The 26925-nt window shown below is 35.1% G+C and overlaps 1 protein-coding gene and 1 long non-coding RNA gene across 9 annotated transcripts in view; one reads left to right on the top strand and one right to left on the bottom strand.

The window, feature by feature from the left end:
- LOC115217405 (DNA repair protein XRCC3-like) overlaps positions 1-26925 on the bottom strand; it is a 215100-nt gene that overhangs the window by 9608 nt on the left and 178567 nt on the right. For all 8 annotated transcript variants that reach the window (XM_036507601.1, XM_029787095.2, XM_036507598.1 and 5 more), the window contains 2 exons: positions 11961-12112; positions 1576-1788 (listed from right to left, as the gene is read on the bottom strand). In XM_036507601.1, coding sequence (XP_036363494.1) covers positions 1576-1788; positions 11961-12112 — 365 coding nt within the window. The remainder of the gene's footprint in view (positions 1-1575; positions 1789-11960; positions 12113-26925) is intronic.
- Positions 3576-8754, top strand: LOC118765455. The gene is made up of 3 exons (XR_005001320.1): positions 3576-3585; positions 6722-6725; positions 8612-8754. It is a non-coding gene; the product is annotated as an uncharacterized LOC118765455 (long non-coding RNA).

The raw sequence follows: 26925 nt of genomic DNA, 5'->3' as shown, positions 1-26925 counted from the left end.
TTCTAGTTCTAACTTCTGCATCCCTTCTGGCAGTAAGTCCCCATGTAAAAATCAGGCATTTGAACATATTTGACATTAATTCATCCAGCTTAAACTTCTTGCATTCCCTGTTAACTCTACCACTATATGCGATGTAGTCCTCATTGTTGTTTTTCTCTATGTTCAGATACTTTCAATGTGTGTTGAAGAATGAGCTTTTTCACTGAAAATTTTACACAATATATCTATTGTGTCATTAAAGTTTATGTCTGAAGTTTTTCTAGGGAGTACATAATTACTGTATTGTTCATGTTCTGTTGCTGCCAGTTTTCTCAAGATTAAGTGTTTTCATCTCGTCATCCCAATCTTTACATTCTTTCTTGAAGATTTTCTCATATCTTCTGTTGTATGCTTTGAAGGTAACTCCTTTGTCAGGTTCATATTTGAACTCTGTTATGGAGTTTGTGACATAGTCTGTCAAGGACACGTTTTCTAATTTTCCTGATGACTTAATTGCAGCATTTGTTGCTGTAATATTATTTGTTGTTGTTGTTACTTTTGTTGTTGCTCTTGCAACTGTATCTGCTGCTGTTGTTCTTTCAGTTGTTGTTGGTGGTGTTGTTGATTCAGCTGTTGTTGCCGTTTTTGCAACTTGAGCAAACTGGCCAACAAATTTTCCATAATTTTATGATTTATTTTCGTAAAATTCACACAACAAAAACTTTTGTGAGTTTGTTAACCCCTCGTGAGTTGTTAATTCCTTGTGAGTTGTTAAAATCCTCATTGAGTTCATTAATTCCTCTTGAGTTGTTTAAATCCTTGTCACCACTGTTACAGCCTTAACATGTTGGATTGTTATAATGCCGACTTCGGTATCCAGTATACTTAGTAAAACCAGTAAAGATATGACTATCTCTGACCGCCTACTACGTACTCTCGGTACTTCATGTACTTCTCTTTATTTATAGAGACTAGGTTATTTCATTTGTCATGTGGGAGGGATGCATCATTATTACTAATTCCCTATAACAGTAAAGTATGTGATTAAGATAAACTGGCCAAATAAATTAAGATAAACTGGTCAAGTAGATTACCTACTTATAGCTTGTATACTCAAATTAAACTGCTGGAATTTTGTTGAGTTCCAGGAAAGACATTTTATTCTACATAGCTTCAGTTCACATATCTATTGGGTAACAGTCCCTAGATAATGTAGGAAAGCTGTTTGTCATAAACTGATGTCTGGTTTTGGGAGAGATGTATCTCTCACCAGCTTAATGCCATGAAACCAAAGTTAAGAACTAATTGTCAAATGGACCTTACAATATCTCAGAAACATTTTATTACTTTATGTATATTGTCAGTTATTTGTTGGTCATTGGAATCCAAGATTTTTATCTTGAACAGTGCTATAAAACCTTAATGAATATATTCTAATAACCTTTATTAATTTATGTAATCTTGATTCCCCCTTATATTTATGTGTACAATCTTGTGGAAAGTATATGAAGTATGCATTTAGATGATAATAATAAGGATACAGAAACATAATGTTACACAAAATAGAATCTGAAAAGATAAGTAATTCATGCTCACCTGATTTACACACATTACAGGTATATTGTAATGCATGTTTACGTGATGCAATTCTTTAGCGATGCTGGACAAGTGCTTGGAGCGCAGTAATGTATCTTCAATAGCATACTCTGAACGGAATAAAGCAGCAACAGAATCCAACACTATAAGTTTGATCTTTCTTCTCTTTATTAGAACAGGCAACTTTCTTTCAAGGCACACAATAAGACTTTCCTGAAGAAAATGTTATAATTTAATAATTTCATACGAACTGCATAAAATAAATGGGATAAACACAGAGCATAGAAAATCAGAACAATGCTTTATGTTTTTTAGTTTGATACATTTCTGAATAAAAATTCTACCAGTGGCCACTGGTCAAGTGGATAAGGAAAATACCAGCCTTAATTTAGAAACCAAAATTCCTAGTTAGATTCTAGTCAACAACCATGTGCCAATTCAGGAATAAGGCACCTAAAGACAACTAGAGACCAAACTGGAGATTAAGCCATACTGAAGATATAAATATTGGTTTTAAGTTCTGGCACAAGGCCAAGGAGTTTGGGGAAGGGAGTAAGTCAATTACATCGACCCTGCTATTCAACTGGTGCTTATTTTATCAACTTCGAAAAAATGAAAGGCAAAGTCAACCTCGGTGGAACGGGAACTCAGAATGTGAAGATAGACAAAATGCAGCCAAGCAATTTGTCTGCTTGCTGCCTTACTGAAGATATAAATATTGAAAATATATATTGTAAAGATGAAGTCAAAAGTCCAGAAAATTGTTATCTTGTCAATGGATCAAAAGATTAAAAATTTAAACTTTACTGATGTTGACTTTGCTCTACGTCATTCTTGTGTCATTAGAATAAGTATTAATATTTAAGAGGAGGCAAATTCAATTGATTATAGACCTCAAAAATTGAGAAATAAAGGCCATGCATTTTTGGATATATCTTTTATCTTTTACTTGTTTCAGTCATTAGACAGCAGCCATGCTAAGGCACCATGTTGAGGAATTTTTAGTCAAATGAATTAAGCCCCCAGTACTTACACTTGTCCAAAGTGCTGTGCAGTGGAACTGAACTCAGAACCATGTGTTTGGGAAGCAAGGTTCTAACTACACACATGCACAAGTCACAGTATCAACCAAACTATTATATATTATACACTGCTGTTCACAATGTACTTCCTTGCATTGATGTAGCATTCAAACAAGGTACCATACCACTAGTTAGATAGGCAGACCAAATGTGTGTTTGTGTGTGTGTATCATCATCATCATCATTTGACATCCATTTTCCATGCTGGCATGGGTTTGACGGTTTGACCAGAGCTGCTAAGGCCAGGGTTGTACTTGACTCCATTGTCTGTTCTGGCATGGTTTCTACAGCTGGATGCCTTTCCTAACACTAACCACTCCATTGTGTGTGTGTGTGTGTATGTGTATAGTGGCTATGAACTATGCAACATTTCAAGCAATTTTCAATGCTTCATTTTAATGTTCTTTTGGGTCAGTTTAGAAAAGTAATTACAGCTTTGAAATAACAAATGAATGACAATAAATGATTACATTTGAATTGGTCAAAGTTTCCTTTGTACTTAAGGAATAGAGAAATACTGTATTTCCTGGTTCATAAAATACACACTTTATTGTGGAAAAAATTCCCAAATGTCATCCTGCATCTTATCAGGTTCTAGACTGGAGTTTGTTAGCTGGGTCCAGTTCTCACTAGAACTCAAGTTTTGTAATATAAGTGTACAGTTACAATTCACATGTAATTAACTAGTATTATATAAGAGCAGGCATTGCTTCCCAATCACAGTGTTCTGGGTCCAGTCCCACTGCATGACACTTTGGGGAAGTGCCTTCTACTATATCCTTGAGCCAACCAAAGCCTTGTGAATGGATTTAGTAGATGGAAATTGAACAAAGCCCATCATATCTCTGTGTGTGTGCATGCACGTTTGTGTTTGTCCCCCACCACTACTTGACAACCAGTGTTGGTATGTTTATGTCCCTGTGACTTAGTGGTTCAGCAAAAGTGACCAATAGAGTAAGTACCTGGTTTTAAAAAAAACATAAGTACTGGGGTCAATTCATTTGACTAAAAATTCTTCAAAGCAGTGCCCCAGCATGGCCACAGTCTAATGACTGAAAGAAGTAAATGATAAAAGATTATGATTACGATGTTTATTAATTTTGTTATGTATTAATGAAAACTACCTTATTTTAATGTGTATAAGGAACCCTTTTTTGTCAAAAATTAGGTTAAAAAAATATGGGAGTTTCTTATACATGGATAGTATTATAATCCCTTACAAAACCTTTTTTCCAAAATTAGGGGGTTCCTTATACATGAAGATTCCTTAAACACGTTAAAACACGGTAGTTTGAAATAGAAAAGTGTTCTACTGGCACTGGTCTCAGAAAGATATTTGTTTTATTTGGTTAATGTGAATTGGCAATGATGTCCCACATGCCAGTTATAAACAGGCAGAAGTACAACCCAAGCAGACACTACCAATCAGCTGTCATTTAGTCATCTAGCTACAACATTAAATGGTGGACACTGGGTAGAGAAGACAGACACACATGATTAATTAAAAGCTACAAATTGTTGGAGTATAGAGTGTACAGTCTCAAAAAAGATGATAATATGTGAAGCAAAGAGACTGGCAGAAGTAGATGAATTTACTGGATCTTCATATTGATGTTATCAATTGATGAAGAGGTATATCCTAAGCATAAATGTGAAATAAACTAGAATTGCACAGAAGATGCCTGAAGTGTATGGTGGGGGGAAAATATTTCCAATTTCACAAATATAAGATCAATGCCAGAAAGCAAACAAATTGTAATAAAGAAAAATAAACAATACAGATTAAGTTCTGTTAATATGCTATGAGCTGGTGCACAAAACTTCAAATATAAGTGCAAAAACTGAATGTAAAAACAAGTGAGTTATGAAAAAATCCACAATATTCTTGTATTGAATGTTGTACAGGTAGCACAAAGCTTCTTTTTATTAAATGGAAAACAATTCCCAAGGAAAATGTGCATCATATGGAGTGAATGGACAAAGGCAGTATGAAAACTCTGGATGGAGAAAGAATTATGATGGTGTCCTATTGGTTTGTTGAATAAATCACAAATTAATAACTAAACAAGCATATATCTCCAGTGGTTTAATGTCATGCCCAATTATAACCACAGGACATCTCAGTCAACAAGCCATTCAAATGTATTTTTCAAGATGAGTGGAACAAGTGGATAACAATTGGGGATTTCATAATGCCAACAGGATGACTAAAGCCACCTGCTTATTGTACAGGTATGTTGGTAGGCTAGTCATCATTGGCAGTAAAAATAATAGCTAAGGCAATAAATAATGTGGAATCAATAATGCAATAAATGGCACAGATGATGAACATCTCTGAAGATAGCTGTTACCCAGAAACAGCTTGCAGCAGTGATGGTGGTGTAGATGAAAAGAGCAGTGACTGATGTGCTAACAGATAATTAACTGTGACATTCTTGGGAAACATATTTCATGCTAAAGATTAGTCTTAAAGTAGAAAGGTGGCAAAACTATTTTTTTATATTTACTGTTTTTCCTCACACAATTTCTCTCTGAATATAATGGAGTGGTGGGTATATCACTGATCATCTTTGACAGCAATCAGCATCAAAACTCTTGGACATACCAAAGGCATAATGGATAGTAAGCTGAATAGAATATAGTGAACTTTTACTAATTGTTTAGATAATATAAATTGATTGAAGTTAAACCCTACTGTAATTGTATTTAATATGTAAACTGCTCCCTGAAATATTTCCTTTTAGCTATATTACCGAAATTCCTGATCCACATTACTACATGCCCTCTATCACTGTATACTATATATATATACATATTGATCCCTTCTAGGTTTTTCCAACTGCTCTGAATATACTTTGTGGGATCTAGCTAGATTAAAACATGTCCGTTGTATTCAGCAACTGACTTTAAAGGTAGGATACACTCAAATGAGTCTTGTGCATATAGCAGAAAGATTTCAATCAACAGATCTTATTGTAATTGTTTCCTTTGTTTGCTGTTTTCAGATTTTGAAAAGCCCTGGAGATGGGTTTTGTTTCCTAATTGCTTGGATAGTCTCAGAGTTTTTCAACTCATTATATTAAATATTTAAGCCCCTACCATATTTAAATAGAATATATTCAGACTACCACAGTATCTTACACAATAAAACATTGCATGAGAAGCTATAGGATGTCATTTGATTAATGGTGACTGACCTGGAGCTAAACAACCAGAAAAATAGAAGTGATTATTTTAAATTTGCCACAAGAACAAAAGAAATATCCTACAGTAGAATTCAGAGCAAAAACATTACCATACATACAAACATCGTAGGGTGTGGCAAAATCAAAAGAAAAAATTTTTGCTAGGTAAATTAAAAACTCTGTGAATTGCTTGTACTTCAGTTAAAACAATTTTTAAAGTACTTTTGAAAAAGCAGGTGGCAATTAAGACTTAGCAAGGAAGTTGTTGACATGATGATAGCAAGGGCCAGGCACACATAAATACATTTGCATACACACACATATATTCTGCAAGAAGCAAACGAAGGTACATTACATATCAAAAATCAAGCACATACAAATGTATACACATACTCATAGACACAAATACATATATTACACAATCAGAAAGGCATTTTAATTGTTATATGTGTGTTAATGTATTTAAAAAGTTTTTTTACATTTGTAAGCATGTCTGGCGATATGCATGTGTATTATATATTTGTGTGTGTGTACACACACACACATAACCTCTCAAACAAAAAAATAAACATAGAAAAGTGGAAAGGGGAACCCACTGGTAAGAATTGTCAGTAATTATAGTAATGTAACTGGATACTAAACAATTATAAGATATGGTGTGTGTGAGAGGGAGAGAGAGAAAGTGAGAGGGAGAGAAAGAGAAGAGTGGAGAGAGAAGGGATGTTAATTAAAAATAAATGAAGAGAAAGATGTGGGCACAAGTTTGGCATCAACTAGCTCTAATGAAGCTCAAGGGACAACATTATAGTTGAACAGCATATGAAGAATAAGGATTTGAGATATTTTTAGGGCTAGAAGAATATATATTTGGGTTTAGAGTCTGGTCTGCATAGTTGAAAGTTTTTAGAGTTACTTTTTGTAACTTTAGTGGCAGCATTCCTGTTAAAATAAAACTGGTTAAGGTCAGTGTGACTCTGTCAATTTAGGGTTAGTTTCAGAAGTGTTAGGCATGACATCAATATATAGCCATTAAGATAAGCATGCCAATGTATTGTTTCAAGCATTTAGCTTGAAGGGCAGAACTTATCGTTTTTCCAAACCGGTATGGTCAATATTTGTAGGGTAAAAACTTGAGAAGGCTTAGTGTTTCAAAAAAGTGGCAGTTATGAAGAGAAAGTATTAGGAGAAGCATTTAATGTGATATTTCATTGGGATAGGAGTGGCACCAAAAGAATTATTGAAATGATTTTGTATTTGCAAGAGGACTTGACCTCAGTGTTATAAATCATCAAACCATACATCAGTTACATGTCAGTATAGTATTCCATCATAAATTTACAGATTTGTCAGCTCTTCTTCCATGCTCATAGTACAGAGATAGTTAAGTAAATTGCCCAAGACACACTGCTTGCAATGAAATGTGAATTCAAAATACTCCACCTTAAATAAATGTTCTACAACTTTAGCATAATTTCCCAATACTTATGCAATGAAAGCTACTATATAAAGGAAAGAGAAATGTGTGTAAAACGTTGAACTAACAAGATGTTCAATTTAGCATTCATATGTTTCCTTGCTTTGTGTTCAAACATGCCAAATAGTATGTAATAGTGGCATAAGGTTCAGACTCAATGAGGCTTCAGAGATTTAGAAACTAATACTGGAACTAATAAGACTTTATTTACCATAATATTTATCACATCTGATATGCTGTATATGCTTTGACTAACATAATCTAAAGAACTGTGTAATTGTGTGTTTGTGTGTGTGGGTAAGAGAGAGAGGGTGGAGGCACATATAAGGATTAAATGTAAGAGATGAAGAGACGTCAAGGACTGGCAGACATATCTGTATACTGAGCAATTCAATGTTTGAAAATATGAGGGAATAAAAACTTTAACTTGGAGACAAGAGTTGTTAGTCTTAGATGATAATAAGTAATAGTATTAAGAAATAACATAGACCCTTTAAATTACAAAGAAGCCTTCATATAAGAGAGTAGAAACTGGAGTTGTGACATTCATTCTTTATCAAATGCATCTCATACCAGCATGAAAAACAGACATAAAATAGTGTGAAATGGCTCAACATATATGTACCTTTGGCAGCTAGCATCTTTCTTGTTTAGTATATATGCTAGTTATTCAGTTTTATTTTGAGATTTCTTGCCAATAGAGATAGAGCTGGTTTCTAACCTAGACCCAAGGCTCCTTCATTGGAATGTAAACAACATCAACAAGAGATAGAATAAGTATCAGACTGAAAAAAATAAGTACTAGGATTGTTTCATTCAACTAAAACCCCATATACTACATAGATGCAGTCTAATAACTGAAACAATACATGCATACACACACACACACACATAAAGGTAAGATCTAAGGATCAAGATATAGGATGTTAGTGAGTTTCAAGCAATCTGTAGAAAATATAAAAAAACAACTTTCAGAAACAATAGTGGTTTATTGGTGCAGATGGTTGTAAATTTTTCCTGTATTGAAGTATAAGCTGAAAAAAGTTAATTTTATAGTTCATGATTAGCAACAGGGGTTGTTGTATACACGAATAAACGTCCAATGGAGTAAATAAAATCCAGGTTACATATGTTTCATAGCTAGAAGAACCTCAGCAGTAAATTATCCAAATGAGGGGTAGACCACATGCTACTCTTTAGGACAAGGATCCCTTGATAATATGAAGTTTACATTGTCGTTAGGGGATCACTTGTTAAATCATTGGGGATTTGATCGAAATGCATAGAAAGTACAGTATGGAACTTTCCTGCATACACACCTTGTCTCAGATGATGGGAATACCTAGTGTATGGGGGTGTTGACCCATTACCTGGGATATCCCAGAAATAGCTGTAAGACATTAATTACTTCTACTTCTCTATTTTTGATTCACTTTAATTAAATATTCTAAATGACCTGAGATGCTCATCCTGCCTTGATTTTGTTTTCCTTTTCCTTTAATATATATATATATATATATATATATCTTATATATAGAATAGACCTGTGTGTGTATTTGCTTTCCATGTGAAAACAGCTGTGCAAATTGGTTCCATACTTAAGATGCATGAATAATTTGACTTCGGATACATAATAGGGTCTTCATTTTATTTTTTTTATTAAAAATAAATAATATTGCTTTATATATATGATTCACTTTAGAAAGGCTTTTCAGTGTCAACTTCCAGTATTGATGTACGAGCAAGCATCCTCGTAGCAACCGTTGCAGGTGAAATTTTTTGTTTTCATTTGTGAAGTCTCTCACTTATTTTAATGTTTTCATTTCCAGTTTTCTTTCACTATTTGCAATCAGCTACAATAAATTACTGAAAGGAATATTTACTAAGCAAGTGAGATCTTTTATAAGTTGATATTTTCAAGAAAATTTACTTTCTGAACTTCCTTTTATTATTGAATAGTTCAAGCTCACAAATTTAAATATTCAGTACAAAATAGTTTTTAATGAACTTTTATTCATATGATTATTTTCTTTTCATGTTTATTTCATTCATTCTCTCTCTCTCTCACACATGTCCATTTGATATACATGTACATACATCTTTCACTATCTCCTCTCATTTTAAAACAAAAGTAAATAGATAAAAATTTCTTACAGAAATTAACGAACAAAACCAGCTGTTTATTTTGGCATTTCTGCGGGTTCAATCAAAAGAATGCCAAAATATGTGACTGAAAAAGAACATTTAGCAGCAAAGGCACAATAGCGGACAATATCATAAAAATTATTTGAATTGAGAATGAAATGTGAAAATATTATCATGTGGCTAACAGAAAACCACCTGGAGGTTGTCTTTCTGCTAGTATACATATATATAATTAAAAAAACAAATAAAGAAAAAAACACAAGAAAACACAACAATGCAAGGATGTGGTGTATATATATATATATATATATATATATATATATAGATAGATAGTTAATTTAAGTTAAGTTAATTTCTTGAAAATTGGGCAGATTATCGCTGTTCTCCAGTCCGCAGGTATAACACCCGTCACCAATGACATATTGAATAGAAGAGTTAAAGGTTCGCAGATGACCGGAGCCAACGCTTTGATAACCTGTAGGTGTATGCCATCAGGGCCGTGACCCTGGTTGACGTTCGAGGCCTTGAATAACGCGTTCGACTTCATCCCACGTGATGACCAATCTAGGCATTGGAGGTGCTGATCTATCAAATGGAGGGGATTCACGACCATCATCTTGTTTGAAAATAGTTGAAAAGCCTCGACAAATAACTGACTCTGTTGATAAGGGTCCTCAATCAATACGCCTGTTGAGTCTACCAACGTTGCAATTTGGTTGTTCAAGCAGGAATTCCGTTGAACATGGGCAAAGAAGGTTTTTGGATTGCGACTGGCGTTTGCCGCGATTCTGTATTCATATCTGAAGCGTTCTTCCTTTTCAATTTTCACAGCTCAGTCTCGTTGAGTTTTGTACACCTCAAAAGCTGCAGTCAAATCTAGATTGATTGCAGTGAAGACTTTATGTGGCAGCGAAGTAGTCGTGGGCATAGAAAAAGTTGTGTGCATGTCGAACTTCAGGGCCGCGTGATCACTCTTGGCAAGAGGGGCGCACACAGATAAGCCTGACACTGATCTTGGATAGCAGGAGAATACCAGATCCAACATAGATGGCTGCTGCCCAGACCGATGCCTTGTCGGATATTCAACATGTTGCGATAGAAAACAATCTTCAGCCACGTCAAGAAGGGCCTGGCCGAACCAGGAAGATGATGTACAAATTGATGCGGGCCAGTCGATCGTGGGAGCGTTGAAGTCTCCTAATATCAAACAGTCATAAAAAGCTGAAACAAATCTTATCGCTTCGAGTAAATGAGCATCGTCCTGGGGGTCAGCAAGAGACAGCCTGTAGACAGCTAACATGGGCAGGCAAAACCCGGATAGGCTCAGCTTGCAATAGACGGCATCGAATTTTGTTGTAGATTGAGCATTAGTGGGTAGAATACCACTGGACAGTTTGAGATCAGATTTAACATACACAGCAACATCTCCACCTCGCCCTTTTTCTCTGTCACATCTGAAGAGGGCGTAGCCCTGTAGGTGGATTTCCGAGTCCTTTACTGCTGGAGTCAGCCAAGTCTCGGTGATAGCTATCACATCTGGGGAATCACGCATGGCCAGTGTAAATAATTCGCTGAACTTTGGAAATAAGGAGCACGAGTTGGTATAGACGATGCTGAGCTGTGAAGTTTGAGGGGCAGTAATTAGGGAACAAGCAGAATGAGGGGTATCAGAGATAGCATCGTTGTCGGGGGTATCTACTTTACTTAAATTCGCCCTCGATTCACTTTCCCTGTCAGCACTACAGCATGCGACTAGAGGTAGGACTTGATTATTTGTCCATCTTGGATGCATAAACCTTTCTCTCCCATCTATTTTCTCATCTTCAGTTCGGATATTAGGTTTCTCCGGCGAATTCTCTCTCTCAGTGAGTATTCCTCGCGAAAACCCATATTGGGGTCCTCCCAGACATGCTTCTGAACTCTGTTCAGAAAGGTTGAAGCCTCCTGATCGGAAGAAAAGATTACTCTTATTGGGCGTGGTCTAGTGTCTGAGGCTGAGTTCACTTGGAATCTTCCTAGCCGAGCAACCTTATGGATACTGATAGATAGATAAACAGACAGACAAATATATATAAATATATATTACATAGTTGATAATATTTTCAACCAAGACATTACAATCCTATCTGAAAGTTCAATTGCTTCAATTCTGTTCATGTACATATATTTAGTCAATTGCTAACATTTATCAATGGTTTCTCCCATTGTTTTGAAGTGCTGTTTTCTATCATTAATAAAACTGTCAGCATTTTTGAGAACACAGGTATGTTAGAAACATAAAACTGAGATACAATGGAAATACTCTACTTAACAGATCTTGCTAATCCAAACGAACATAGAAAAACAACAACAAAAAACATTTAACTTATAATGTAGATGATTATAATGAAGATGATCCTGATTGCACTAATGCTGTTGCTGGTATGCTGTGGTTAAGGGGGCAGTGCCTACCTGCAATTATGGATTTAAGACTTTAACATTTTGTAGCTGTTTACTCACCACATCAGTGATGTGTTCAATGTAAACATGGTCCCCAGGTTGTAAACAGCCATCAGAAAGTTTCTTCCATATTCCTTTTTGATGCCATGCTTCAATCAGTTGGGTGAAGCGTTTGGTTGGGAAAGCATCTTCTGTGCAAATGTACATTGTATCTGTAATGATATTGATAACCATGGTCAGGTATGATTTTGCAGAATATTTTAAATGTATGACACTGTATGTCACACTCAATTACAACTATCATGTGATGTCAAGGAAAGGAAACACAAACATACATGCACACACTCACACACATATATGTATACACACACACGTGCACACACACACAATAGGTTTCTTTCAGTTTCCAACTACTGAATCCACTCACAAGGCTTTGGTTGGGTTAGGACTCTAATAGAAGACAATTGACCAAGGTGTCACACAGTGGGATTGAACCTGAAATCATGTGGCTGGAAAACAAACATCTTAACCACACACACTACACATATATATATATATATATATATATATATATAGAGAGAGAGAGAGAGAAAGAGAAAGTTTTGGAAGTGATGTACAGATATTGTATATTTAGAATAAAGTAGTCAGAATGTTTTATCTACATTTTCAGCGCTTTCTTCAGTTATTGGATTTATCAAAAATTGGTTTAAATTTAGATTTCTTGGCCTTTTTATATATAAAGAATTAAATTTTTTGAGGAGGGGGAGGTAATGAGGCATGGCTTTTGTGATATGGTCAGACTTGTTTGTTTAGTACTTAGTGGCCTTTTAAGGTGGGGAAGGAAAAAAGAGAAAGGAAAAAGAATTTTTGTATTTGAATTGGTCAAGGTTTTAACTGAAAAGCCAGATGTTGTTTTTGACTTTCTTCAGTAAAAATTATAATTGGATTTCCAAGTCTTGTTCTTTTGTGTTCATTAAAGAATAGTTGTATGGATGTGGTCAACTTGTTTTGATTGAAATTCTAGATGTTTTTGAAAGAGTGATTTTTGAGTTCACTACACACCACACAGCAATTATATATATATATATATATAGGCGCAGGAGTGGCTGTGTGGTAAGTAGCTTGCTTACCAACCACATGGTTCTGGGTTCAGTCCCATTGCGTGGCATCTTGGGCAAGTGTCTTCTACTATAGCCTCGGACTGACCAAAGCCTTGTGAGTAGATTTGGTAGATGGAAACTGAAAGAAGCACATCGTATATATGTATATATATATGTGTGTGTATGTTTGTATGTCTGTGTTTGTACCCCTAAGCATTGCTTGACAACCGATGCTGGTGTGTTTACGTCGCCGTCACTTAGCGGTTCGGCAAAAGCAACCGATAGAATAAGTACTGGGCTTACAAAGAATAAGTCCTGGGGTCGATTTGCTCGACTAAAGGCGGTGCTCCAGCATGGCTGCAGTCAAATGACTGAAACAAGTAAAAGAGTAAAAGAGATATATACACACACACACATATATATATATATGTGTAGAGTCCACCTAGTGGTCATTCCTCTTATATGTATATATATATATATATATACACACACACACACACACATACATATATATACATACACATACATACATACATGCACACACACATCAGGTTATCCCATAAGTTCTGTCCAAATTTTGAATAAAGAAAATGAGTGATCAAATGTTATATTTATTTGAAATTAATCACCTTCCATTTATTTACAAGCTTTTTAATCCCATCAATGTAAAACTCTTTGGTTTCAAAGCGAAGAATTCTGAAATGTCAGTTACAACCTGGCTTGCAAACGTTATGTCTTCCAAATGATTCTGTAAACTATGAAATAAATGGTAGTCTGAAGGAGCAAAGTTGGGAGAATAAGGTGGATGAGGAATTTTTTCCCAACCAAGCTCTTCAATCTTCTGTGATGTGATCTTTGCATTGTGAAGTTACGCATTGTCCTGATGAAACATCACTCCATTTCAATTCACTAAAGCGGGTCTTCTTTTCTTCAAAGTTTTGTTCAAACACAGTAATTGCTGACAGGAGACTTGAGCATTGATTGTTGCATTAGGTGGTAACAATTCAAAGTGAATTACTTCTTTGCAATCCTACCAGATAGAGAGAAGAACCTTTTCCCATGAAGTTCACATCTTGGTTGTGGTTGTGGTTGAAATATTGTATTTCATAAATATATTCTATAAATATTTATAATATTTATGTAAATAATAATGGACTAATTTATTTATTTTTGGTTATATGTTTATATATTTATTGATAGAGAAAATTTTAGATTGTTAATTACTATATTTATTGATTATAATTTAGATACTTATTTTTATGTATTCATTATTTTATAATTATTAGATGTGAACTTAAATCTAAAAATATTAATAGTGATTATTTTGTTAAATAATTTGGTAATTAAATATTGGAGTATAACTGAGTTAAAGATATTCAAGAGTTTATTATGTTTTTTAAAGCTAAATTATATCTTCAAAGATAAATACATATTTCTATCTATTTTTTTTACCTTAAAAATTAAATATTTAACATAATAAATGTGTTGTAGGAAATAATCCTAATGTTTTAAGTTTCTAATTTAGTTAATGGAGTTTTTTCTATAAGAAAAATTATTATTTTATTTATTTCTTAAATAAATATTATTTAACTCTATTTGCTTATTTATTTAACTATTATCATTAACCTGAAGATTGACTATAATTTAAAATCAAATTTATTTCAATCGAATTCAAACTTAATTGTAATTCGAATTTAATTGTCACCATGAAACGTACGTAGTGTTTTTACTTATTATATTATATATTTATTGTTCATTTTATACTTTTTGAGATCTATTTATAAGTTATATGTTTTATAAAAATATATATTATTTGTTATTTATGTATTGGTTTATGTCTATCACTGTTTGAGTTGCATAATAGTGGTTTTATCTCTAATTTATATTTTATATATTTATACTGTGAAATTTGATTTAATACTAAATTGAATTTTCCCCCGTAAGTTTGGAGTTATACTCCCCAATATTATATATATATATATATATATATATATACACATATATATATACATACATACATACATACATATATATATATCTGTGTGTGTCTGTGTGTGCATGTCTTTGTGTCATTATGCTTGTTCCTCACACTGCTTGACAACTGGTGTTGGTTTGTTAATGTCCCTGTAACTTAGCAGTACAGCAAAAGATCTCAATGAAAAAAGTACCAGGCTTTAAAAGACATATTTCCTGGGGTTGATTCATTCAACTAAAATTCCTTCAAGGTGATGCCTCAGCTAGGCTGCATCTAATGAGTGAAGCAGGTAAAAGATATGAGGATGGGCTGAATGGTTCATAGGCTGTCTATAAAGGAGTGATTCTATAGCTGTGAAATTTTGCATGCATTAATTTCAACACTTATTAATAACTGCTTTGTTTCTTTCCAGATAAACTGATTTGTAGATTTGGCACATAGAAGTTTCTATGGACATCTTCCTTCCAGTATAAAAAGGGAGCTATAGCCATGATATCCTAGTAGTCCATATTTTGTATTTGAGGAGTTAAGATTAAATAATACTTAGCTAATCTAGTTGGATGGTTGAAAATTCAAAAGTTCATCTAAGAAGGGATTTGACTACAAATATTTTGTGTTTATGAGGACACTCACTATTACTGTTCATATATAAGTCTTTCTTAATTTTTTTGTGTAATCTGAGATGTGCTATGAGCTGTTTTTTATTACTACATTTATATCTAAGGATTGGATGGTGTTATGGTCTGAATGTATGTTGGATCTTAAATGTAAAGTTAGAGTTTACATGATCTTCTTTAAGTTCTTCCACATCTGCTATAATGATTGTTATCAACATATCTAGTTTAATTCCTTTCTTTTGCTGCTTTGATTATTATGAATTAGAATTGGGTGCTTGTGTCATAGTGATTCTGTCATCAGCTGATCACACAACCATGGATATCACCTCAACAGCTGTGTTGCAGTTTTTCTCTTGACAGAGCTTGACAATCCTGACTATTGATCTTCCAGGATTCCTCTGCTCAACATCAATAAAAGAAACACCCTTTGCTCAGTTGAGCTCTTCTGCTACCTCTTCACAATCCACCATGCAGTAGCCCCATGGCTTTGCTGTATCCTTGGCAGGATGGCTGAATAGGTGCTATGCCTTGCCAAAGGGCAGCCTGTAACTATGCAAGGCATGGTTGTCATTCCATAAGTTATTTTCAAAATACCCACATAGTTTAGATAATATAGTAATAGTTTTATCAATATATCTAGTTTAAATAATCTGGTTATAATTCTATCATTATAAATATTTCCAAGATCCTTTGTGTTTTACTGCAATGTGTGCAAACAATACACCATTACAACCATCACTTTATTTTGAAAATGGGACTGTGAAGATCTTGAAATGTTAATAGACTAATGGATTTGGGAATATTGTTCCAAATTAAACATAAAGAAGAGAAAATGAACATCTGTAATATGAAAAAAAAAATCAAACTAGAACATAGTCATGTCTTTAATATAACATTACACACACACACACACACACACCACACACAATATGTAAATAGCAATCAATACACTATGCTACAAAAACACATCCGTTGTCACTAACAAGAAAATCCAGCATCACATCATCAGTATCCTCAAATCCATCCACATTTAGTACAAACAGTCACAAACACACATATACAAATATATACTATACATGCTGTACATACATACACAGCCTCCTGCATGAGCTGAGTTTCTATTGCATCTGTGCATTTCAAAGAGTCATTAACATTCTGTTAATTTTTTTGTTGTTGATGTTGTTGTCACTGTCTTTTTATTTACATTTCATTATTCAGTGTGCAATGAGCTGAAATTATGCATTAGTAAGTTGCACAGTAACATACACTATATGAGAAAGAAAGAGAAAGAGAGAGAGAGAGAGAGAGAGAGAGAGAGAGAGAGTGTGTGTGTGTGAGTGTGTGTCTATATGTATATAGCAATATACATACATATATTTATTCAATAATTTGTTACATTCATTAATGTTTACAATGAAACTTATTATGTATATGTATGCACTTGTATATTTTCACATAAACATGCATATGCATGTACATAAATGTGTGTGCATGCATGTCATATGTGTGTGCATGTGTATGAATGTATGTATGTATAAATACACATTTGAACACACATAGATACATATATCTGTATCAGATAAGTATTTGATTTTTGAGTGTGTGCATATGAATGTGTGTGTGTGTGTGTGTGTGTGTGTGTGTGAGAGAGAGAGAGAGAGAGAGAGAGACAGACAGACAGACAGACAGACAAAGAAAGAGAGAGACAGAGAGAATGAAAGAGACCTTTCTCACCTATCCCCACAAAGACATTCTTCGGATGACTGCATTTTAAACCTTGATGAGGATATCAACATCAAAGTCAACAACAACAACTGTCACAACCACATCAATAATTTCTTTAAATAGCAAATGGAACAAGTAGGAAATCAATATTTCACAATGATAAAACAAGATTAGAGATAAGATAGAAAATAGGGGTAAAACAGAACCACATAGGGTACACTCGGATAAGACAGAGCAGGTAGAAAGGAACAAGTTAGGATGGGAAACAATAGTGGGCAGAGCATTGATGTGGTTGGGTAGGGATTAGAGAAAGTGTAATGAAATAGTGTGCAATGGGTCTCGGCACAATGGGGGTAGGAGGGAGGGTAGGGGTAGAGCATTACTTGAGTTGCTTGTAAATTGTTGCAGCAGTCCTCACCTGCTGCACACCTTGACTTGACTCACTTTTACCAGATGTCTTAGAATGACAACAAACTCCAGTGGAGCTAGTAAAGTAGGAGAGAGAGAGAGAGAGAGAGAGAGAGAGAGAGAGAGAGAGAGAGATAGACAGACAGAGAGAGAACACAGGAAAGATAAATGTCAATAAACTCTAGGGTGGCTGGGGATAAAAGGAAAGTAGAGAAGTGAGGATAGAGGTGTGTGTGTATATGAGAGAGAGAGAAAGAGAGAGAGAGAGAGAAAGAGAGAGAGAGAGAAGAGAGAGAGAGAGAGGGGGGAGTTAAAAATGTGAATAAACTTCAATGGAAGAGGAGGATAGGGATAGAGAGAAAGAGAGAAAGAAACACACAGAAACACAAACATAAACACACATAAAAGCAGAGAAAATAAAGGCTGGATGAATGCAATAAATAGTGTAGCCATCAACTAGCTGTGAAGTAGGTAGTTTAAATACTGTCAGGAGCACTAAGTCTTAAGTCAATGACATTTAACCATTAAATAGCCCAATCTATCTAGATTCTTTTGTTACTTACTCAGAGAAGGAAGAGCAGTATTTATGGCCGTTTCAAGGACCAGGCTTGAATGCTTGTCACAGGGTGGATTCCACTACAAGCACTCACAGTCCAGGTGTTGGTGTTAAATTGGGTAACAAATTATGTAAACCGCTGAAGTATAGAAATAGTCCCTCTAACAGACTTCTACCAAGTTTCTATTGACTCTAATTTCATTCAGAGATACATAGGCAATGCACAGGTGGAGCAAGTTAGTGTTCCTGCTGTTGTGCTAAATTGAATGTGCCATTAGGAAAGAAAGAAATAGAATAAGCAAAAAGGCACAGTAATGGCCGTGTGGTAAGAAGTTTGTTTCCTAACCACATGGTTCCAGGTTCAGTCCCACTGTGTGGCATCTTGAGTAAGTGTCTTCTACTACAGTTCTGGGCCAACCAAAGCCTTGTGAGTGGATGTGCCAGATGGAAACTGAAAGATGCCTGTCATGTATGTGTGTATGTGTGTTTTTGTCTGCATTTGTCCTCCATCACTGCTTGGCAACCAGTGTTGGTTTGTTTATATCCCCATAACTTAGCAGTTCAGCAAGAGATTGATAGAATAAGTACCAGGTTTAAAAAAATAAGTGCTGGGGTTAATTCATTTGACTAAAAATTCTTCAAAGCAGTGCCCCAGCATGGTTACATCTAATGACTGAAAGAACTGGTTATAGACAAGAGGGAGATTAACTCTCATATTTTAATCTTTTAACATTTAAATCAGCAATATATGGCCCAGATATTCTACTTATTTTTATGTTTAAATCAGCCAGATCTGGCCTCTAGCACCTACCCTACAATGTCATTCAAAAAATAAATAATCACATCATCAAAATCTTGAAGCTATGAGACAATGCATGATTAATTCAAAACAATATGAATAAAAAGGATTACAATTGACAGAGTAATATGAATGCTTAAGGGTTAAATTACAAAAACTAGAAATAGCACAACATTAAATCATGTGGATCAGTGTGATTTGGAAATGGATAAGCTTTTTATTTTCAAGTTATTTACTTAATCTCATCTAGTATCATCAAGTAAGGCAAGAGAGTAAACATCACTGTATTACTATATCTATGGTTAACTGTCTCAGCAATTGTTTTCTCGAAAGTGCCCTAAGATCTTTGATGCTCTTAATAGCCTCATGGTGTCCAATATCATGGCAATAAAGGGACTTTGAATTTGTTCACCCTCAACAGATGTGCAAAATATTGGAAAGAGTTCTTTTTAATTCTGGATCAGCATTGATAATTTTTATAAACTTTTCATAGATTTAATATTCATGATGGAAAACAGACTGCATTGAATTTGAAAAATTGGAGATCTATCTTTACACAGTTGGTTTTAGATCTCTATGGTTCTTACATGGTTGTAGCAACTTTGTTTCTGAGATTCTTTGCTCAAGTCATCAATATATATATATATGAAGATATGAAGTTGTCACTGAAGATATGAAGTTTATCAGTTAAGTAACATATGAAGAAGATATGAAGTTTATCAGTTAAGTAACAAGTGTAGTGCACCTGAGCACTGTACACAATGTTTATTATTATTATTATTGATACATGAACACTAAACACAGAGATCGTTAATGCTATTAGTATGGCATCCACTACTTCTATTTATCATATTCATCACCATCACTGACAACCACTTCCCCACCACCACCACTGCATGGAGGTGGCTCTGTGTTGATTGGACAGCCATATTACAGAATTCTTTTGCCCCCTTTATTGTTCTACATGGTAGTTAACACCAAGGATTATCTGAGAATTTTGGCTGATCATGTCCATATGATTCACAAACATTGTTTCTTGATGGTAGTGCTATCGTGCAGGATGATAATACACCAATTCACATGGTTAATGTTATTTAAAATTGGTATGAAGTGCATAAAAATGAAGTAGACAGGTTACATGACAGCTACAGCCATTGTTATCAACATCATTGTTGTTATTATTAATATTATGTAAAATATCTGTCTCTCCATATGGATATATATATAACGTTAGCATTCTGTATATCTTACAAAATGTAGATTCATCATGGGAAAGCTTGTTGTATAGATTTAGAATGCTAAAAAGCACAAAATTGTGTCAGCAGCATTAGTGGAATTGCTAAATCATGATTTCTGTGTCTGTGCATGTCATCAATAGCAATTCCACCACTGCTGCCGGATGCTTTTCTTCTGCTACATTTATTTATGTGCTTCTTTCAGTTTCCATCTGCTACATATGCCTATATGAGATTTCTCAAGACAAAATCCTGCAGTTTTGTGGCTTTCGGTACTATATCCACAGCATTTTCATTACCAATAATCTTTTCATTGCTAATAATGAATATGCATTTGTTTTTTTTTAGTAGTTTAGTTTGGAGAAATGTTCTCTGTCTATGGATTCCAGGACTCTAATTCCAATGAAAAAGAAGTGGTTAATGTTTTCCATGAGTGATAGTGGCAGAAAGCATACAGGTAGTAACAAAGTTCCAGAGAGGTGATATTGTGGGAAGAGAGATTAGGTATACTTAGCTAAATGCAAGACTTGGAGTGTTGGACACAATGTCATGAGTGATAAGGGAAAGACAAATGAGTCTGGTGAGTATGAGTATGTCACAAGACCATCCAGTTGTGAGGAGCAGAGGTCATGTAGTCACATGTGAGACATGAACAAAAAGGGTGATAACATAAGCTATGAAATGAAGTGAGTATTCAGATTGTATGAGTATTGGAGAAGGTAGAAGTGTGTACAGGGTAAAACATTTTTGAAAAATGGCTATGGGAAGGAAGGTGAAGAAAATGAGGGGGTGAGAATTTTAAAATAGGTGAATACAGGGAAGTAAGGAATGTGAACATAGAGGTGGGATTATGAAATGCAGTAATTTAGAAAAGTATAGGTTTGGAAAGAGTTGAACATTGAATGATGTGAATATGAAAAGTAGCAAAGTCAGGAGATATGACTATCACATTGCCAACTGTATTGCTAGTCATAGCAGATAGCTATGGCAAATGGCTACAACTATTGCCTTCTCTCTCTCTCTCTATCCATCTGTCTGTCTCTTTTACTCTTTTATTTGCTTCAGTCATATTTGACTGCAGCCATGCTGGAGTACTGCCTTTAGTCAAACAAATTGACCCCAGGACTTATTCTTTGTAAGCCTAGTACTTATTCTATTGGTCTCTTTTGCCGAACTGCTAAGTTGCAGGATGTCAGTGATGGTGGGGGCACAAACACAGACACACACACATAACAAGCTTCTTTCAGTTTCTGTCTACCAAATCCACTCACAAGGCTTTGGTCGGCCCGAGGCTATAGTAGAAGACACTTGCCCAAGGTGCCATGCAGTGAAACTGAACCCGGAACCACATGGTTTGTAAGCAAGCTATTTACCACACAGCCACACCTGCAGCTGTCTATGTATCTTTCTCCAACCATCTCACATGATGTTTCAGTTGAGACATTAAATGAGGAAGGTAAAAATCCATTCCAGTGTATTGGCAAAAGAATTGGTTCTGATTGCTTTTACTTTTTAGGAGTAATAGTTAACATCAAATCAAATGGATCAAGTGTAGAAAATAATGCTAGGAAGTTATGCTGAGAATACAACACATACATAGAAATTATATATTATATATAAATACAATGTTATTTTGCCACTTTTTCTATCTGTAATGTCTAGACCTGACTGGTTTAAATGGTGGAATAATTATAATTGAAAGTGTTATTAACAGCACTTCATATGTTGTGTAAAACACCATAAGTGTTACTACCATAAAGTTGTAAGTGCAGATTCAAATTAAGACAAAGAGTGAGAGTGTAGTGTATTTTTTTAATTATTTGCATTAATAAAAGCAAGATACACAAATACATTCATAGAAATACATTATACATTCATAGAAATATGTTCATCCGGTAGTGTATTTATAGAAAATGTCCTATACAGGGTGTTTGTGAAATACAGTTCCTTTTATCAGTTCTGGTAGAACTGATTTTCCGATTTGAGTATTAAGTCAGTTATACATACTGAATGAATATCCAAGCTATGAGTCTAGCTGAATCTAATATTCCTTTCTGAAGTAAAGATTTTGTTAATGCAACAAAGATTGAAGGATATGCGTTATTTAGTAAAATCAACAGAAAGAATAGTGAAATTACTGGGGGGAGTGGAAAATCCAATGTTGGCTGAATCAGTTGCATACAGTTTTTCAAATACAGAGGATGTAAAACTCTGCTGTCTTTCTTTTATTTCCCTCCTATCAACCCTAAACAAGGATTCTGCCTGAAACATTGGGTTTCCCACTCCCTATGGGAATTTCACTGTACTCTTCTTCTTGATTTTTATTTCTATCTGCCCCACCACACAGAGGATAAGCTTCCATGCAATTTGCATCAATCAAATTTTACTCACATGGCATTGATTGACATGGGGTTATGGTGGCCACATGATTGCAAAATGAAGCATGTGATTGCTCAGTGAGCTTCTTAAATCACAAGGCTATGAACACGGAGAGTAATAAATAAGAAAGGCAGTAATTATAGAGAAGTATGGTAACTGGCAAATTTAGAAATGTTCATGAAAAAGTTGATGAATAGTGGAGTAGTTTGGAAGAAAACCAAAAGAAAGTTCATAAGTCCCTGGGTTATCTGACCCCAGTTTATAGTAGTAATGGTCATTGACAGAAGCAGTGATTGTGGAAGAGAGGGTATTGGGAGTAGTGGTTATAATGATAGTGGTGTTATGGATAAGGTTAACTGCTGTTGAGCCCCAGGTCAGCTGTGATACAGCATGGACATATATGATTAAAGGCATTTCAGCCATATCCATCCTACGTTTTGTGGGGTGCTACTTTAGTATGTGATCTTCTGCAGTATCAGAGTCAATGCTGTGAAATAACCTGATCTGAGTTAGGGTTTAAGACAAGGGTTAGGGGTTAGGTTTAGGTTTAAGGTTTGTGTAGGGGTTAGGTTTAGGTTTAAGGCTTGTGTAGGGGTTAAGGATTAGGGTTATGGTACATGCTAAAGTTTAAAGAGCCAGGTAGACAGCATGCTAAAATGTAAATGGTCAAGTAGACTGCACACTAAAGTGTACTTTTTTGTTACATTGTTCAATGAAAACTTCTTTACTTAAGAGGATAGTGTGTGATTTAAGGGAGATTTGGTTGCTTTTCTAGAAATCTGAACAAACTGTACAGAGGTTCCCTCATCAAGTGAGTAGGATGAGCAGTGATGGTGGTGGTAACATTATAACAATGTGCAATTAGGAAGAATTAAGGGCAGTTAGAAAATAAAACACCAGCCTCACCACAGAGCAGTAAACTTTTATCAATCTAATTTCATTAAAGCATTTTAATTGCATTCTCTCATAACTATTATTTCCTCTCTATTTTCATTTTTTTCTCATTTTCTTTTCTATTTATGAAAAAAAGTTGGCCCAATCTGTGTAATAGGATCAAAAAGGGTTACCTTGTTCACCCAACACCATCAACACCAATTTAATAGAATCACCCCTGCTGTCAACATCACCAGTGCCACTGTGTAGTTAAGGTCAGATCTTTAAAAAAATATGGAAGGGCAGCAATTAGCACTCCACCATCACTCTATATATCCACCCACCACAGGAGATAAAGGACTCAGTTTAACCTCAAAAGGGCACTGAAGACAACCACGGTGACATAAGAAAACAAAAATTAGAAGTCACAGCAGGCAGAAAAGAACTAAAATAATAGAAAGAAAGAAAGGAAGATAAGAACAGGAAAAAATACACATAAAATACCATAAAAGAAAAGGATGGGAAAAGAAACGAAAGAAAAGGAAGAAGAAAAAGAAAGATAAAAAGAAAATGGAAAAAAGATGGAGAGAAGAAAAAGAAAAAATATGAGCAGAAAAGTGAAAGGAGAAAAAGTGAAGATAAAAAGTGAAATAAATGAATAAAAAAAATATTAAAAAACAAAGAAAACAGTGAAAATGAAATAAAGAAAAATATAATTGTTCTTTATTCATGTCATAAAGTAACAACAGATGCCAGCCAAGACTAATTTTAAGTTGACTGCACTATTAACTTCATCCTTTTCCTTGTGGTGCGTGCGTGCGAGCGAGCGTGTGTGTGTGTGTGTGTGTGCATGCATGTGTGTGTTGTGTGTGTGTGCAAGGCTGTGAACAATAGATTTAATATTTGTAGCTGATGAAGTGAAAGAAGGCAGAAACACATGATGTCATTCACAACTTAATGTGTTTTCATACATAGTTTAGGAGGGGAATTGTCTCTCAGAACTGCTTCCACAGCAAGCAGAAGCTCTTCCTATGTCCAAGTTTGCTCAAGCATATCTAATATGAATTTACACAAATCATCATTATCATTTAATGACCACTTTTCCATGTTTGCATGGGTCAGACAATTCATTGAAGTGGATTTTCTATGGCCAGATGCTCTTCCTGTCATTAACTGTTGCCTGTTTCCAAGTGAGGTAATATTTCCCCATGAATAGAATGTTTGCAGGGAATGTTGTAAATGAAGGACACTGCTTGCATAATGGTGACATTCATGTGAGCTTGTTGTGTACGTGTTTACACACACACAAAGACACACACACATGCAGACATGGCTATGCAGTTCAGAACTTCATACCAGAGATACTGTGTGGCATTTTGAGCAAATGTCTTTTGCTATTTTATGGCTTTGGAAGGACCTTTGATCTCATTATATATTGTTATGCCACACGCAACCTTCTGATAGTATCAACAGGCCCTAATACAACAATCTGTTGTCTGATGGCTCAGAAGACCATGTGGGCAACACTCAGCAAATCAACGTGCTTAGAGCAGAAGAAGCAGTAGTCAAAGAAATCAGAAGAGATGTGAATAACAAAGCAAACCTATCGAGTATTATCAAAATAAATGAACTTTAATTAAGAGGTGAATAAAGCATTTACGCAACAAACAGACAGTTCTTTAGAGAATTCTTTTTTTTTTTCCAAAAGAGTTCTTTCATTTGCCTTTGAAATCTTTTGCATTCATTATGTTGTGTAGCTCACATTGATTACTGAAACTAAATTCAATCTCATAGTCGGATATCACCTTCTAACAGACTCCAAACCATCTCTTGACACTCTCTCCATTCAGCTTGGCATGCTGCCTTCACTTAAAAAAGTCACATACATCAAAATCACATTGCCTATGCTTAAAAAATCACACTGCCTTCATTCACAAAACCAGAGAGCAGTGCTCTAATTTGCGTCATGTGAATGAGAAATTATCTATGTATAATTTTTCCCATTTGTAATATTACACACACACACACTGAACATTTCATATATATACTGAAATGTTCATAGGCTGACTATGAAGTGATGCTAGAGCTCTGAAATCTTGCATGCATTAATTTCAACTTCCCTTAATAACTGCATTGTGTATTTCCAGATAAACTGACACCTGACTGTTTAAAGAAGACCTCAAAAGTAACTAGTAATGACTCCTCTTGAAAATGGACAAAAGTTGGCATCATGGTGTTATCAAGTACTCACAGAAAAAGGATTTAGCTCCCAAGGACATTCATTCATACTGACATGGTTGCTATATTGGGTGATGAGGATCCAGTTTTATCAAAAATGTAAAGGAGAGAAGCTGAATTTATGAGGGGAATGGAAAGTCTTGAAGGTGACTCAAGCTCTGAACATCCTACAACTGCCACTACAAAGGAAAACATTGATTGCATTTACCACATGTGATGGATGACAGGCTATTGACTATATGTATCAAACAGCCAATGCTATTAACATATCCTGTGAGTGAGTTGAGAATATTCTGCACAATGAACTTGGTATGTCAAAGGTTTCTACTCGGTATGTGCCATGTCTTCTGGCATCTGATCAAAAGTGCACCAGAATGATCACACCATGGGAAAATCTGACATTCTCTCAGGCAGATCCAACTGATTTCCTTGAATGTTTCCTAACCCAGGATGAGTGTTGGGTTCATCACTTTGAGCCAGAGAAAAGAGACAATTCATGCAATGGAAACACCCTTCCTTACCTGCTTCAAAGAAAGCTGAGGTCATTTCATCTGCAGGGAAGGTGATGACCTCAGGTTTTTGAGATGCTAAAGGCATTGTGTTTATTGATTATTTTCAAAAGAGCCACAAATCAATGGAGAGTACCATGCCAACTTGCTGAGGTAGTTACAAAAAGAAATGCCCAGGAAAACTGACAAATGGGGTCTTGTTTCATCAGGACAATGCTCCAGCACACAAATCTTTCATTTTGATGCTGTGTGTGACTGTGGCTTTGAACTGGTTGTTCATCCTATGTAATCTGATTTGGCCCCATCTGACTATCATCTGTTCCTCAACATGAAAAAACACTTGGATGGGAACCAGCTTACAGTGATGATGGTATCATATCTGTTGTTGATGAGTTTTTTGATCAACAGGATGAAAGCTTCTACACCAATGGGATCCAGGCATTGCAACACTGATGGAAGAAGCGTGTGGACTGCAAAGGAAACTGTGTTGAAAAATAAACTTCATTTGGATACTTCCATGGAAGCATCTTGGTTATTCCATGAACTTTTTAGCTGACCTTTATATGTACATGTGTGTGTGTGTGTGTAAATATATAGGTTGCTGATATTGG

Source organism: Octopus sinensis, linkage group LG11, assembly GCF_006345805.1.
Source record: "Octopus sinensis linkage group LG11, ASM634580v1, whole genome shotgun sequence".
In the NCBI taxonomy this organism is placed as follows: domain Eukaryota; kingdom Metazoa; phylum Mollusca; class Cephalopoda; order Octopoda; family Octopodidae; genus Octopus; species Octopus sinensis.
Note: the sequence above shows the minus strand (reverse complement) of the source record. Positions and strands in the feature narration are given on the sequence as shown.